Source organism: Crassostrea angulata, chromosome 2 (genome assembly GCF_025612915.1).
Source record: "Crassostrea angulata isolate pt1a10 chromosome 2, ASM2561291v2, whole genome shotgun sequence".
In the NCBI taxonomy this organism is placed as follows: domain Eukaryota; kingdom Metazoa; phylum Mollusca; class Bivalvia; order Ostreida; family Ostreidae; genus Magallana; species Magallana angulata.
In genome coordinates this window covers 22492492-22509542 of record NC_069112.1, presented here as the reverse complement: position 1 = coordinate 22509542, position 17051 = coordinate 22492492, and the positions used below count along the sequence as shown (strand labels likewise).

Here is a 17051-nt window from a genome sequence, read left to right as displayed (position 1 = left end):
AACTTTATGTGATGAGAAATCTATGTATGTACATGAGTTTACCCTTTTTGTTTTGGTTGGCATAGCATCCGATCATCACCGAAAGAACTTCAAAAAATATATTTTTACGCATTTAATTTTTTTCCGTAAAATAAAGACATTAGTTTAAATCTTTACATATGTCATCTGTGCAATGTTAAATAGCCACAAAAAATTACTTCCGGTGAGATATCTCGATTATCTCATGAAGCTTTTTTAAATCATATTTTGTACCCGCAAGATCTCAGAAACTGTAAGTGATCAAGACACGAAACTTCCACTGATTATAGACATTTGATTGTATATGTGTTTAAACAGTTTCATTTTGTCTTCCGTCACTTCCGGTCTACACCGGAAGAGTTCAAACAAATCAAGCTGTTGATTACTTTAACTGTTTTTGTTTGAAAGTTTTATTTACTTCGATAAATAATTATGTAAGATAGGCAAGTAAACAAGAAATGCTAAATATAATTTTCATTCAGCACTTCCGTTGGTCCGTTCCCTGTCGCGAGACAAAAACACTTTATTTCAACGAGATACCAAGAACAGTAAGGACTTTAATAACCAAACTTTGTGGGATGATAGACCTTTGTTTGTACATGTGAATACACTATTTTGTTTTTTCCGGCGTCCGGTTGTCATAGAAAATTCACCAAAATTTGTGTTCTTAAATTTTTTTTTTATTATTTAGCATGATGTTTACCTTTAAGCAATATAAATACAAAAGGTCATCTACTCGTGGTTTAATAAACAAAAAAATTCTACTTTGGGTGAGACATCTCAAACTTTTCAGGTAGCTTTCTTTTTTTAAAAAAAATTGTGCCCGCGAGATCTCAAAAACTGAAAGAGATCAAGATACAAAACTTATATGGATGACAGACATTTTATTAAACATGTATTTAACGGGTTTTCGTTTGGTTGTCCGTAACATCCGGTTTCCACTCAAAGCATTCAAGCAAAAGTTGTTTAAAAGTTCATATTTTTAAACATTTTATTCAGTGTGATGAAAAGTAACGTTTCGTAAGTACTTGTACAAAAATATCTACATTAAATTTCTTCAATCATTTCCGTTTGTCCATTTCCGGTCCCGAAACAAAACCTTTTCTCTACGAGATCTCATAAGAAACAAAACTTTGATTATCCAAATTTTGAGGAAAGCCAGAAGAATGTATGGATATATTTTTACTATGTTCTGTTTGATCCAGCATACCTTCCGGTCGTCACAGAAAGTACTCAAAAACTGACTTTTTGTATTATTTTTGTTTTGTTGTACTTTGAAATAATAACTGGAAAATTTCTTTACATAATACATGTATATAATATTCATTTTATTTTTACAAAAGGAATGACTTTTCAAAACAGATTAATATATGATAAACGGAAGACCTTTTTGTTGCTATAGCAAAAAGAGTCTAGTTATAATTATTTTTTCCCCATTTTTTGTCCACAAGATTTCTCAGAGATGGCTGTATAGATTTACTTCAAATTTTCAGAACTTGTAGAAAATGATAATATCTCTAGGCGTTTTTTTTTTTCATTTTCTCAAAATTTACTTCCTGTCGTCCGTTTCCTGTTCTGCGTTGAAAAAGCTTGTCACCTCTAGATGTCAAAAACGGTAATGACCTAAACATCAAAACTTTGTAGAATTATAGACCTATAGTTGTAGATGTGTTTAAACTATTTTGGTTTGTTTGGCGTAACTTCCGGTCGTCACCGGAAGGACTTCAATTTTTTTGTTTCTACGTATTTAATTTATTTTCCGTAGAATAAAGATATTAGCATAAATCCTTACAAAAGTCATTTACTTATATATGCAATTTTTAATAAACAAAACAATTCTACTTCCGGTGAGATATCTTTATTATCTCAGGAATCTTTTTTAAAACATATTTTGTACCCGCAAGATCTCAGAAATTGAAGTGATCAAGACACGAAACTTCCACTGATTATAAACATTTGATTGAAGATAAATTTAAACAGTTTCATTTTGTCGACCGTCACCTCCGGTCCAGATCGGAAGAGTACAAACAAATCAAGCTGTTTATCCGTTTAACTGTTTTCATTTGATAGTTTTAGCTACTTCGATAAATAATAATGTAAGATAGGCAAGTCAACAAGAAATAACAAATTTAATTTTCATTGAGCACTTCCGTTTGCCCGTTTTCTGTCCTGAGACAAACAAGAGGTCCAGGGGCCACATCGCTCACCTGAGCAACAATTGCCTTAATTCTAATAAAATTAGCATTACAGTACCAAAATATCCTGACAACTAAGTACAGTAGATCTTTCTTTAAAAAATTGAAAATCTGCCAAATTTTATCCACCTCATGTTTTTTTGGTAAATACCAAGCCCCTTTTGTTGTTATACCTGTAACAAGATTTTTATCTATTCCTATATACCCTCCCCCATTCCGTGGCCCCACTTTTCTCTAGGAAATCATGGTTTTATCAAACTTAAATCTGCATAACCTGTGCTTTCACACTAAGTACTGAGTTTTGAACCTAAAACTTTCACAGAATATTTTTAAAAGATGTTCTCTATATATTCCTATGTAAAAATTCAAACTGCCATCACGGCCACGCCCTACCCACAGGGACTGATTTTGCAAACTTGAATTTACACTACCCGAGGATGCCTCAACACAAGTTAAAGCTTTTCTGGCCAAATAGTCTTTAAAAAGAGGATGTTTAAAGATTTTCTCTATATATATTTCTATGTAAACCCCCCCCCCCCATTGTGGCCTTACCCTACCCCTGGACTATTATTTAAACAAACTTGAATCTATACGATCTGGGGATGCTTCCACTCAAATCTGGGCTTTCCTGGCCTAATAGTTTTGAGAAGAAGATTTTTAAAGATTATCTCTATATATAAAAATTTATCCCCCATTGTGGCCCCGCCCTACCCCGAGGCACCATGATTTGAACAAACTTGAATCTACATTATCTGAGGATGGTTACACGCCAATTTGAGCTTTCTTGGCCAAATACTTTTTAAAAGAATTTTTTTAAAGATTTTCTCTATATATTCCTGTATAAAAATATATCCCCCAATTGCGGCCCCACCCTACCCCCGGGGTCAATGATTTGAACAAATTTTAATCTACACTACCTGTGGATGCTCCCATTTTAATTTGAGCTTTCCTTGCCTAATAGTTTTTTAGAAGAAGATTTTTAAAGATTTTATCTATATATTCCTATGTAAAACTTGATCCTCCAATTGTGGCCCCACCCTACCCCCGGGGACCATGATTTGAACAAACTTGAATGTACACTACCTGAGGATGCTCCTGCTCAAATGTGAGCTTTCCTAGCCTAAAAGTGTTTTTCAAGAATTTTTTATAAAGATTTTCTCTATATATTCCTATGTAAAACTTGATCCCACCATTGTGGACCCACCCTACCCCCAGGGACCCTGATTTGAGCAAACCTGAATCTACACTACCTGAGGATGCTTCCATTTCAATTTGAGCTTTCCTGGCCTAATAGTTTTTGAGAATAATATTTTTAAAGATTTTCTCTATATATATTCCTATGTAAAACTTGATCCCACTATTGTTGCCCCACGCTACCGACAGGGACCATGATTTAAATAACTTGAATCTACACTTCCTAAGGATGCTTCCATTTCAATTTGAGCTTTTCTGGCCTAATAGTTTTTAAGAAGAAGATTTTTAAATTTTTTCTCTATATATTCCTATGTAAAACTTGATCCCACCATTGTGGCCCCACCCTACCCCCAGGGACCATGATTTGAACAAACTTGAATCTAAACTATCTGAGGATGCTCCCATTTTAATTTGAGCTTTTCTGGCCTGATAGTTTTTGAGAATAAGATTTTTAAAGATTTTCTCTATATATTCCTATGTAAAACTTTATCCCCCTCTTGTGGTCCCTCCCTACCCCCCGGGGCCATGATTTGAACAAACTTGAATTTACAGTACCTGAAGATGCCTCCACACAAGTTTAAGCTTTTCAGGCCAAATAGTTTTTGAGAAGAATTTTGAAAAATATCAACAAATTTTTCAATAATTTTAAATTATCTCCCCTTTAAAGAGGGCGTGGCCCTTCATTTGAACAAACTTGAATCCCCTTCACCTAGTGGTACTTTGTGCTAAATTTTGTTGAAATCTGCCTAGTGGTTCTTGAGAAGATGAAAATGTGAAAAGTTTACAACGACGACGACAACGACTACAACGACAGACAAATTGTGATCAGAAAAGCTCACTTGAGCCTTTGGCTCAGGTGAGCTAAAAACCTTATTTTGACAAGATCTCAAAAACGGTAACGACAGGAAGTACACCCAATTTTGATTTTTTATATATGTTTATTATTTAGCAAGGAAGTAACATTTTACCTATACAAATACAAAAAGTCATCTACACATTGTTAAAAAACAAATTCACAGTTCTACTTCCGGTGAGACATCTTAAATATATCAGGTAGCCTTCTTTTTTAAAAACAAAGTACCCACAAGATCTCAGAAACTGTGAGAGATCAAGACACAAATATTGTATGGATAATGGACATTTGATTGAAGATGTGTTTAATGGGTTTCATTTCGTTGTACGTTACTTCCGGTTCCCAATCGAAGCGTTCAAGCAATAAGAGGTTTTTTTTTTAACTTTCATTTTTTTTAAAATTGTTACTCAATGTGATGAACGGTAACGTATCGTAGGTAAATGTACTAAAATGTGTATTTTCATTTTTTTAATCACTTCTTTTCGTTCGCTTCCTGTCCCTAAACAAAACCCTTTTCTCAACGAGATATTTTAACTAATATAAATTTGAACATCGACACTTTAAGGAAAGACAAAACAATGTATAAAGATATGTTTACTGTGTTCTGTATGATCCGGCGTAACTTCCAGTCGTCACAGAAAGCACGAAAAATTGACATTTTGTCTTTTTGGTTTTATTTCTTAGGAATTTCTTTACAGTATAAATGATATCCATTTTCTGTTAACAAGATAGATGGGTTTTTTTACAGGTAAATACATGAGAAACGGATGACCTTTTTGTTGCTATAGCATCAAGAGTCTAGTTACTATTATTATTTCAAATCATGCATCAGTTTTGTTTGGTTTGTTTGATTGTTAAGTTAAACTTAACTTTTTTCTCATAGGAAGACCCATAAGGTCAATGCCTATTCAAGTCAACATTTATCGTGCTTATTCGGTCTTCCCATAAACTAGAGTTATCGTTACTGAAAGAGTTATCTTCCCCTCATAGCAGGTATGCATTACTTCCGGTTATTCGAAAATGAGTAAGCAGTGCGGGAGTTTACATATACGACGTCAATTAATAACGACTTTTCTTACAGCAAAAACATTTGATGAATTTAAATAACCAAACAGAAAACATCAAAAGTTATCTAAAAAAATTAAAATGAATGCAAAGAATGCGTTTGATTACAATATATAATGTATATATACATAGTTTTGCTTATTCGGCAAACATTGCGAGTGAAAGACATTTGCGATTCTTTTTTAGGGGTGACAATTACTCGGATGGATGGTGGTATTGTGGTTTCTCTGATAAAATGAACCCACCTGTTACACAGAAATAATAGATGTTATAAATATAAGAGAGGCAGGAGTTGAAAATCAATTTTCTTCTTTAGAAATCAAATATAGAAATATATATTCTTAACGAACAGCCCCTATTTTTTTTTTCTTCTGAGGACAACGCAAAAACAATATAGACCTAAGGGAATAATTCTGAATAAATTCAAAGATACATATATATATACGGGATACCCCCCGCCCCGCTATTTTCACTGACTGGGATTTTGAAAATGTGTGAAGTGATTTTTTTAGTTTATTAATTGTTTTTCGTCTTGATTTTGGGTTGGTCGGTCTGCTCTTCTAACCCCCCGCACACTCTTTCAAAATACGATGTTTGCGCTAGCCTGTTGAGATGCATTCGTTCGAAATGCCATGCTCTCAGGAAAAAAAAAATATGTAGGTACACGCAGTGGGTATTGGTATCTTACCAGGCACCGACAGTCATCAATTCAGGCAGCTGTAGTGTACCTGTCATGCAGGATGTTTAATCGATGACAATCATTTGAATTTCTCAACAAAACAGATTTTTTGTATAAAATAGACACCGGTATTACAGGGTTAAGAGGAATGACAGCATTGAAAATAGAGCTCAGTGCTTTTAAATAGAGCATCGAAATTTGAATTTGTCTTTGGTTTAAAATAAGAGATCCCTTTTCTTTTAAGTCTTTAAGGAGACAGCTTAAACAATTTTTTGTAGTTTGTTTGGATTACTATTAGTACTTTTATTACTTTTATCATTTATATCAATGCCCTTTATATAATTGAACTGCTCTTTATTCATGTACCATCTATAGAAAACACCATTTTAGGAATAAACTTCTCATGAAAAATTAAGGATGGAATGAACTATATATATAAATATAGACGTGAATGTTGTCAATCAAAATCGTAACGCAACTTTAAATGAAAACGTGATTGCAAGCGGTCTATGCGAAAAATTGCGCAAAAGCTAGGTTGCAGATGTTTTTATCCATTATCTCTTAAATTTCCATGATGACGAAATTGAAATTAGTCATTCATTAATCTAAATGAAATCCATCAATAGTAAGTATAGTAAGGTCCGCCAATGTTCAGTGCAGATACATACATACATAGGTATAATGCCTGTCTTTGTACTTCGACCTCCTGATAGATTGGATATTCTCTTTTGAGAGGTGGACAGACAAAACCATCCATGTCTTTAGGATTGCTTTGCATGTCTACTTCTCTGTATAATAAAATGTACATGGGGGGCTACCCTCCCCTCTTCTTGCAAAAGATATTTTCATTAATTTACATATAAAAAAGTGAATAAAAAAGTTACCCCCCCCCTTATCTTTTTCGTAGCAAATGAATAAATAGTGAATCTGTGAAAAAAATGAAATGATTCATGATTTAAGCTAGGTCTGCTGTACAGTAAAGTACATTATACCCCCCCCCCCCCCCCCCCCAACGGATTAGGATTTTCACGATTTGAGAGGTTGTAATTTTCTTTTTCTTTTTTTAAATTTTCTGGTTTGTTAAGTAGTTTTTTTTATGAGCCCCCCCCCCCAATACACGTTCAAAAACCATGGTATGTGCCTGGATATGGTACGATTAGGCGCGGTCGTCATATCTCTACTTTTTTTTAGTATTTTAGTAAAACAGCATCTTTTAATTGTACAGTCGTCTTTCTATATTGACAATTTACACCAATAACCGATTAAACAAGACAAAAAACGTTTGTTTCAACCATTTGTTTATACTGGTTACATAGCGCTATACCTGCTCTAATGGAGAGATAACTCGTGTTACGAACGATAACTCCAGGTTATGAAAATCCCGAATACCGGGTGAGAGTTAAATACCCCCCCCCCTGAATTGGACCCAGATTAACACCCTGGGTAACCATGTAACCTTTTTGCACTCGCAAAATTTGAAACCAAAAATCCTAGCACTAAGCGGCCAAAACACTAACCATTTGGCCATTTTGGCCAATAAAACACCTTCCTCTTTAGGACGAACGGACCCTAGTGCAAGGCAATTAATTATTTTTGACAACCATTCTATATGTTTACTTAATTTTGGAATTAGGCTCAAAGAAAGTCAGACTTATAGAAAAATAGTGGAGATTCGGACTAAAAATTTCAAATTTTGTTTTTCACTAAAATATATTTGGTAGTTTTGTGATATTCAAAGTTAAGATTCTATTTGTTAGTCAACATAATTTTGCATATTTTCTGTTGGTTTTTTGTTTTACTTTTTTCATTTAGATAATCGAATAACACACTCAACAAAACTATTGAAAAATGCTTAAAATGGATAAAAGACACCATATCTCAAAATTATAATCATATACCTCATATAAATTTAATGCCGGCAGAGTACGGTTAATATTCTTAGTTTAATAATATTAATGATTTAGTGTTATAATCATTCAGGTTTTTTTTTGCTAAATTGACTAAAAATTGTTAAGGATTTGAAAATTGATAGGTAAAATTCGTACTAGAATATTTATAAAAATTGTGATTGAGAACTTAATTCTTTTTTTCTGTTTAGTGTCACTGTCATTCAGTCTGGCTCTTTCAATAGAGCTATGAATTAACTATAAGTTTCCGTAAGAAATAGAAGGAATAATACTTGGTGGATGTAAATATAACACTATATCTTTCAAGAAATAATGAAATAACTGCCAACATCGCGAAGTTTGATTTTCGCTTGTGACGTTCAATTTTTCTACGTTCAATGTTTGTGACGTCATAATTAATCTTGTCATATTTACCTTCCAGTGCCCTGAGTGTGTTACAGCATTATAACTGCAGAAGCCTTCCACACACTTCATATGCCAAATTTATGTTAAATATAAATACATCTGATTGGATAACAGGTTAATGACGTCTGTTTCAGTTGTCAACTCAGCTGGTTTTGACAGAAGCATATTATTTGTTTACGACAATATCTATCAAATTTGTAAAAATAGGCGCTTTCTGGGCTACGAACATAATGTTTGTTGGAGGAGAAATCTTGAGAAGATCTGATGTAATTTTTTTTTTTCAAAAGTTGCATGTTTATAAGTTATGTGTTTACAAACTGAAAAAAAATTATATTTACCCTGTCTTTCTGCATACCACCAGCACTCGATACGTCTATCACAAAGATGAAAGCCAACGCGTTTGGAAGATATTCTATAAGTTTTTGAGTAACCTTCCCTGATCCCCCAATTCCAGGTGTGTCAACAAGAATTGTGTTGCCCTGCTATTAAACATGCACACTTATTTCAATAGGTTTAACAAAATATAAAGACTAAAAAAGCTGATTGAAAAAGTTAAATTTAAGCATGTATCAAATCTATTAAGTGTGATGTACAGCATAATGGACATATTCTATTTTGGTTTACACTTAGAATCAAATCTTCAACACTTAATTTAGAGTATTATATGAAGCGTGTGGCCCACAAAACACATGGTTCTTTCAGGATGTGCGAAGAAACATTAAGAATCTAGAATGAAACAATGGTTATTGTTATAACAAGACTGCAAGAACTTACATATTTAAATTGTTTCTCGATTTCAGTCGGGAATTAAAAAAAAGAAAAATATCAGTCCGATTTTAAAATAAATTATTCAAAGTCAAAAATTTCGTTTGAGATATTGTTTTCGATTTTTTTCGACCAATCAGAAGCGTCAATATCTCATCAAACGAAAAAATATTAAATGAAAAATATAATAAATGAATATTATATATATATATATATATATATATATATATATATATATATATATATATATATATATATATATATATATATATATATATATATATATATATATATATATATCCAAATTTATGATTTAAATGACATGATGCACATGAACCTGAAAAGAATTAATTGTAAAACTCTAATAAGAATATAAATCCATGAATAAATTTTATAACTATAACTGTGATGTAGAATATTATTTAATCAGAAAAGAAAAATGATAAAATATATAATAAATAAAGGATTTTAGTAATATTTTGATCGTAGAGTAAAACTGTTGGCCATGGGAATTTAGTAGAAAGTGTAACAGTTTAATATATAGTCTAAATTAGTACGTAAACTTATAGTTTTCTTTTAAAAGTTGTTGATACAATGAGCATTTTAAACATAAATTGTATTTGCTAGCATTTAAACGTTATGGTTCTTAAACAAATCATCATATATGTGTTTGTAATTGTCAAATGTTCATTTCTGAAAAAACAATTATCACTCCACATATTTATCATACACAAAGAAAACTTATACATATTGTTCATTTGTAATCAGTTTCCTTGAGCTTTTAATTAAGAACAGGTAAAACTGCAAGAGACAAGAAGAACAAAAATCAGCTAGTCTTTACTAGAATACTAGTATAGTATTACGCTATACAACAACGTACGGAGTAATCTCGGAGTGACCTTTCGATTAACCAATGAAATCTACCTTGGCAAAATCGTTAATTGCTTCTTACAATCGATATGTCTATAAGGTGTCGGAACGTTGAATTTTCAAATTTAGTTCCGAAAGAAAACAACGTCGATTCCAAGTACTCCCGTTAAATTTAACCATTAGTAATATTTCTGTGATCGTCAGCTTTGCTTTATTTAGCATTTATAAGTCGGTCGACAAAGAGGGAACAATTATTATTTACAAACACGATGACAAAAAGTTGAAATTGTTAAAAAGTTAAAAGAAAGTGTGTGTGTTAATTGAGGGGAAGGTTCTCCAAACCGCAGGCTTATGTCAGAAGTGCTACATAATTCCCTGTTTGTACATGTGTAACTTCTTTTATCTTCCAATTAATGATTTGACGATATGCAATGTCTGTATAATTTGTTTAACGGTTTTATTTTTCTCTTAAGTTAAAAATGACCTTTTTATTTTTTATCTTCTCTCTACTTATACGTGTATTTTCTGTACATGCATGCACAATTAGTTTAAAATTTGATCGATATGACAGTAAAGTATGGCTCTTTCTTGTATACGTATAATCTCTATCAAACCAAGATAAAAAAAACATCTAAGGCTATTATCGCAGTTTATACTGGGATAGCTAGTACAAACTTCACAGATGTTTGATCCACCTCTAAATCTTTCGCGGGGAAAATAGCGCGAGATCGTGGAAATCCATAATCATTTGTTTACGTATCTTTTCTAAACAAGAAGGAATAACAGCATGTAAAAATTATGTCTTGGGTCTAATGAAAGCTTTTGCAGTTCTTAGAATGTGTTTTTAAACCCCAGGGCCTAACATTACGAGTTAAAAATTAGCCATGTTTGACCTAGCACAATGGGAGGACTCATTACAGAGCATTATTGGACGTGTACAAAAAAATTCTTGATGAATCTGTAGATTAAGCTTGTCCGTTTTGCCGCGTGGTCTAGTTTTTAAAGCTCGCTGCGCTCGCAATAGTAAAAAAAATGATTGGTGCTATCTATTAAATCGTCCATGTTCTTTCAGAGACATAAATAACAGTAATTTGCAACTCCGCCAATAGCGCGTTTTGTTGTCGATTGTAGATTTTTAGACGAGGTCACGTTACCCCGTCTATTGGTTTACTGTCAGCCGAAGTCTCAGCACAGCACCGTTGACAATTAAGTTTTTGTACGAGCTCATTAATTAATAGAAGAGGTTGATGGTGAAATCGAAATTAAAGTTCCCAAACGCCATGTGCCATTTTTGAAAAGTTGTGAGTTTTATTTTGACAATCTTTTATCTTAATTCTACCAAAATTCATGCGCAAGCCGAGTTTAAAATCGGCAATTTGTTTTTACAAATTAAATAGGTGTTTCATTGGCTTCCAGTCTACTTGCAGTATGACTGCTGTTCGTCTCGAAAGGAATTCTGTACAAAGAAAATCAAAACAAGTCTGAATTTGCCTTCTCGTTCGTTGGCTCTTTAGTTGATTAAACTGAATTTAAATTCCACACAATGCATTATAAGCAAAATCTATAATATATTATACATTTTGGAAGACTTATACATCATATAATATGTACAATCTTATCGATTGAAGATCCAAGTTAAATGTTAATGTTTATGTTTTCCGGCTTAGTTGGAATCAGGCTTGGGTGAATTACATTGTTAAATAATGCATTACATGACCATTACTTTATGAATTAGGGCATTAACTTACCATAACTAAATTTTCTTGAAGTAATGCATTACATTACCATTACATGAGTAAAGTAATGCATTACCATTACTTTGTGAAAAGTCAGTAAGTTTTTAAAAAGTAATTTAAAAAGTAATAAAGATTTTTTGTTAATATTTCATGCTTAAAATATTTACAGGTTCATGTTCACTATCAGGTTCAAATTTAATGACTTATACAAGATTACTGTTGCACTTGTAGTTCTCAAATAAGGTTGGTCCCGTGACATCTACCCGCTAATGGCGGAGTTGACAATCTCTGTTTCATTTGTCTCTGATTTTAGGAGTATGATTTTTATTGAAAGGAACGGTTGTATCGTAATTCGTGTAGGTGATGCATGAGTTTACATAGAAATGTAGCAAGTGGCGAACGGATTTATTTTTACCTATTAATTTTGCATGAATCGCAAATGAAGAAAATCGTGTCAGATAAGTCGGTCTTAAAAATCAAAATGGCGACCATTACAAATCTTTTTATTGTCGAAGTTCTTGGAATCTTATTGTAAAAAAAATATTTTTCAGGTGATTGTGTTTGTTATCGGTAAACAAATGTTCCTTTTGTTTGTTAATTCAGCAATTTTAGAGTTTTCTGGGTTTTCATAAAACTTTTATTACGGATACCGTCCGACTTGTGGATTTTCCATTGGATCACAAAATTGAATAAATCTAATGATTAAAGTTATCTACTTTGATATAGTTGTTTGATATTCCCGGTTAGTAGTAATTTTTTAAAATTTTCCTTGGGGTCTTATTTTACATAGTATTCCGTTGTGTCAATTTTCAACAATTTTGAAGGCCGGGATTGGGTAAAATTTAGACAAAGTATCAGTCAATTGCAAAAAAAAGAATTAACATAGATTGTATCAACTAATTCAAACTCTTAAATGTTGGAAGCATATTCGAGGAAATCCAGGATAATTACAAATTCAAACTTTCAAGACCCCGTCTTTGAGTACTCTTAGTACTTTGATTTTTGTTGAAATTAATTTCATTTTCACAAAAGTGTCTATAATTTCTATGATAAGTTATGCAGTTGGCACAGTGTCTTAATATCCTTGCTGGTGTCAAGTTATTAGTTTTACATGCATATATAGAATTTGAAAATTCCACTATGCTAACATAATACTTTTAACATTACACAGGTTACTCTTTCTGGAACAAAGAAGTCTGTTTTGGCGAAAACCATGTACAGAGATATGTTGCAATATCCAAACTGTATGCATTAACATCTGCCAATTACTTCAATTTAAACATATTAAAGTGTATTAACATTCAAATTATGTTGTATAATGATAACGAGAGGGGAGTTCAAGCACCAGCTACAGCGAGGATATATTTGTGATGAAGTAATAGACATGGTAAAGGGATATCTCGGTTGGTGTCGTATTTTTAATCTTATATAACTTTATATGCTGACGTTTTACCTTAAATTGCGATTGCCCTTACGACATGATCTTTCATATAGGAAACAAGGGGACGACACACAAGAAGAATTCCCATGCGTCCTCTCCCCTCTGTTTTAACGGAAACAGTTGATAAGGTTACAATTTTCCGAAGCCAGTCGGTAAACGGCCATGCAATCTTTCCCATCAAGAAAACTCTGCAATATTTCGAGCTCTTGTGGCTTTGATTTTATATCAAGCGAATTCGTAACTTTTTAAATCGGCGCAGCCATTTTTAAACACAGTAGACATATGCACAGAACAAATTCTTTATTATTGGTCAATACGTAAGGTCATTGGTTATCTCTTATCGGCTATTGTATTTTCGACAAAGGACACTCTGAGATGACCCCGTACGGTATGTTGTTAGATATTGTATAGCGTATCGTAATGTAATTTTAATTCGATTGCTTGACATAGCTAAATTGAATTGAAGGAACGAAACACACACTTAGATGCATTGTTCGATTTACCTTTAGGAACGGAGCAGGAAGTCGTATATCTACAATTTGAATGTCAACTGAATCATCTGGTGACACACTCGTGCGTTTCTTTAAGTACTCCCTTAATTCTTTTATGCCTTCTTTGTACTCAAGTCTTCCTTTGTTTGAAAAATATTTCAGCTCAGTGTGTCCTGTCTTGTCAGTTGTAAACATTCTAATTTGGTTAGAGTTCCGTATTTTACAAATAGTTGAGGTTGATTCAAGAACCTTTCCTTGAAACAGTTTTATACCCAGGATCTTGTTGATCAATGTTGATTTTCCAGAACTCGTTTCTCCTGAAAATAATTTCTGTTTGAAATACATCTTGATATTGTAAGACTTGGTATAATTTTCATTTATAGTCTGTTTAGTGGATTTCAAAAGACAGGTGTATATTTTGTGTTTCTAATGAGCGCGATTAATTTGAACCGTTGTATTTTTTTTTATCTACACTGAATACAAATAACTATGCACACCTGAATACTAAACAATTAAGGTATACCATTGAGGAAGTCAGCAAGATTCCAGTTCCTCAAGAGCAAGTCTATTTCTCGAGGGAAAGCCTTTACTTTAACTGTTTTATAATACCGATACAAACAATTAATCAGGAAAAGTTCAATTTAATATAGTTCTTCATCTATCCAACAAGTTTTAACGTACGTTAAATAAATAAAATAAAATTGCATGCGTGATGTTCTGTGAAGTAGGCAAATTATTTGTAACATTACAGAGAATATAACCCTTATACATTGAATAGTAAACAATTAACGCCTTTTATATTAACAAGCATTCTGAGAGTATTGCATAAGCAATACACGTCCCCTACCGGTTTATAGAAATTTGTGAAAAGTGAAAACAATGCACTGTTATGCAGAATATCATTTCAATAGACCAATCCGATAACGAACCCGATTGTAATAATACAAAAACCCCGTCGATTAAATTAACAACACAATGCTTGACACTATTTTACGGAACTTATTTGTTTGTTAGAAACAATAAAAGATCCGGAACGGTCCAAGAAATGCACAATTTTATTACTTTTCTCGTTTATTCAATACATACCGAACCCGATTACGAACCTGAACATTGGAATATAGAAAATTAATTTTGTCGAAAATACGTCAACCAGACACTACAAAAGTGTAAACTTGATCTGTAGTTTGACATTTTGAAGTTGTTCAGCAAATTTCCTATCATTCCTCAAACGCATAAAGAAAACAAGTGTGGAAAAATGAAGAGGGACAGACAGACGGACGGACAGAAAGACAGACAGACGGACAGACGGACACAAAGGAAAGCTATAGTCCCCTCCGGTGATCACCGGAAGTGGACTAATAAATGATATGTATGCATAAAAACGGAGAAACTGAATTAGTGTAGGGATCCCAATTATTTTTCAAGTTTTCTGATCTGAAATTCGAAAGTGGAACACTGATAAAAATTACAGTGAAATTTGACTATAAGAACAGAGATACAACGCACTAAATACCCACTCACTGGTTTGAAATAAGATAACAATATATGTTTTTTTTTTCTCAGACAGCAGCATCCAAAATAACTAAGGTCACGTGCATGTATATATCATCCATTTCAGTTTATTTATGCATTAATTTTAAAGAATATGTTAAGAAAGTAATTAAGTAAAAAATGGATTCAGTATATACCAAAATTAACAAAACAAATGGTTCTACATATCTCACTCGGCACGTTTCAAGTTCACTGCGCATATGTTCAGTATCTTAAAAAAAGATAAGAATATAATTATTAAGATTTCAACGCAAGATAAAATATTCAAAAATAATTCGCAGGTAAGTTCTGTTGGGAATAATAATTTCGAAAAAAAACGTTTTGTAGAAAAAATATCAACACCGTGTTTTTAAAACAAATTATGAATATTAAAGAATTTTATTTTTATGCTTAGTTGTAAATACTGTCAATAAAACTGCATTTTAGTGCAAAATGTCAAATTAAATGTGCCCTAACTCCAGGGGATAAACACTGACCATGCTTTTCTTTGTATTTTTATTTTAACTTGTTTTGTCAATTTGCTTTATTGTTACATTTCTGTATAAGATCTTAATATAACCACATTGCAGAACGAGGTTCTTTAAGATTCCAAATATTTACCGTTTGTGAAAAGGAATTGATAAATCAGATTATTGACATGAGTTTCATATGCAGATAACCTTACATAAACGTTTTGTTACATCCAACTCAACCCATTTTATTACCTTTTTTTATTTGACATTTTATTGATTTGTTTTGATTTTCATAAACAAAGAAGTAATATGTGATAATGAAATAAAATTCGATTCTGAAAAAAAAAACAAGAGATGTTTTAAATACACTTATGGCACCCTCACTTGGAAACATCTGCGAAGAAAATGAACGGAAACTGCAAATAATTTGAATTTTTACCTCCAAGGGGTATAACTCTGTCGAAAAATCGTCGATCGTGTCCAAAATAAAATTTGATCTAGATACTATTATAATAAAAGTGTATTCAAAATTGCATTATAATATGTACATCCTCTGCGAAGAAAATGAACAAAAACTGCAAAAAGTTGGAATCTATGTCCAAGGGGCATAACTCTGTCGAAAATTGCTCGATAGTAACCAAAATCTAATGTGACCTAGATATTATTATGATAAACATGTATACCAAATTTCGACCGAACGACAGACAGACAGCAAAGCAATGTGCCCTCCCTTCTTCGAAGGGGGCATGATAATCTTTGTAAGTGTAATTATCATTCAATCATAAAACAAACTGGCTGATGTCATTATACATTAATATACGGAGCAAGTGTTTGCCCTTATATAGCACTATTCTGTGTCCGTTTTATTAGTAATGAGGGCCACATCAAATTTCTGGTAATTTATTAAAACAATAACTTTCGTAAAGAATGAGATCCCACCCAAGGATACAAATGTACAGTTTAGGGTGATCTGTTTGCATGTGAATTTAAGGTTAATCAATAATGTTAACATTTAACGTCTTAAACAGTATGGTCCATATGATTATAACCAACAAAATTTAATTCCAGCAATAGATTTGCTTCTGTTTGCCGACAACATCGTGTGCACCGATTTGCACTCCTTCCCTCATAAAAACTTAATTTTATTAAAAGTAAAATTACAAAAAAAAAACAACCTCGGACCCCAGATCTCCCTTCCCCCGCTAACACAACTAGTATGAGTTACACATATTTTTCTGACACCCCCCCCCCCACACACACACACACATAATCTGTTCATGGATAGAAAAAACCATAAAACCATCAGAATATTCTGATAATAGCGAAAGCCTGCACAGTTAGCTGCAACGAAGAAGATTGTAAACTCTGCACATAATTATATTGCGCTATGATTTTAAATGGAAAACTGCCAGGACGAAACATATGATTA

General features: G+C 32.6%; 1 protein-coding gene across 2 annotated transcripts in view; it reads right to left on the bottom strand.

Annotated features, from left to right (window-relative positions):
- Nucleotides 1–17051, bottom strand: part of LOC128170905 (uncharacterized) — a 40181-nt gene that overhangs the window by 9661 nt on the left and 13469 nt on the right. For both annotated transcript variants that reach the window (XM_052836658.1, XM_052836659.1), the window contains exons 5-6: nt 13632–13936; nt 8655–8798 (exon numbers count right to left, since the gene is read on the bottom strand). In XM_052836658.1, the coding sequence (XP_052692618.1) occupies nt 8655–8798; nt 13632–13936 (449 nt within the window). The remainder of the gene's footprint in view (nt 1–8654; nt 8799–13631; nt 13937–17051) is intronic.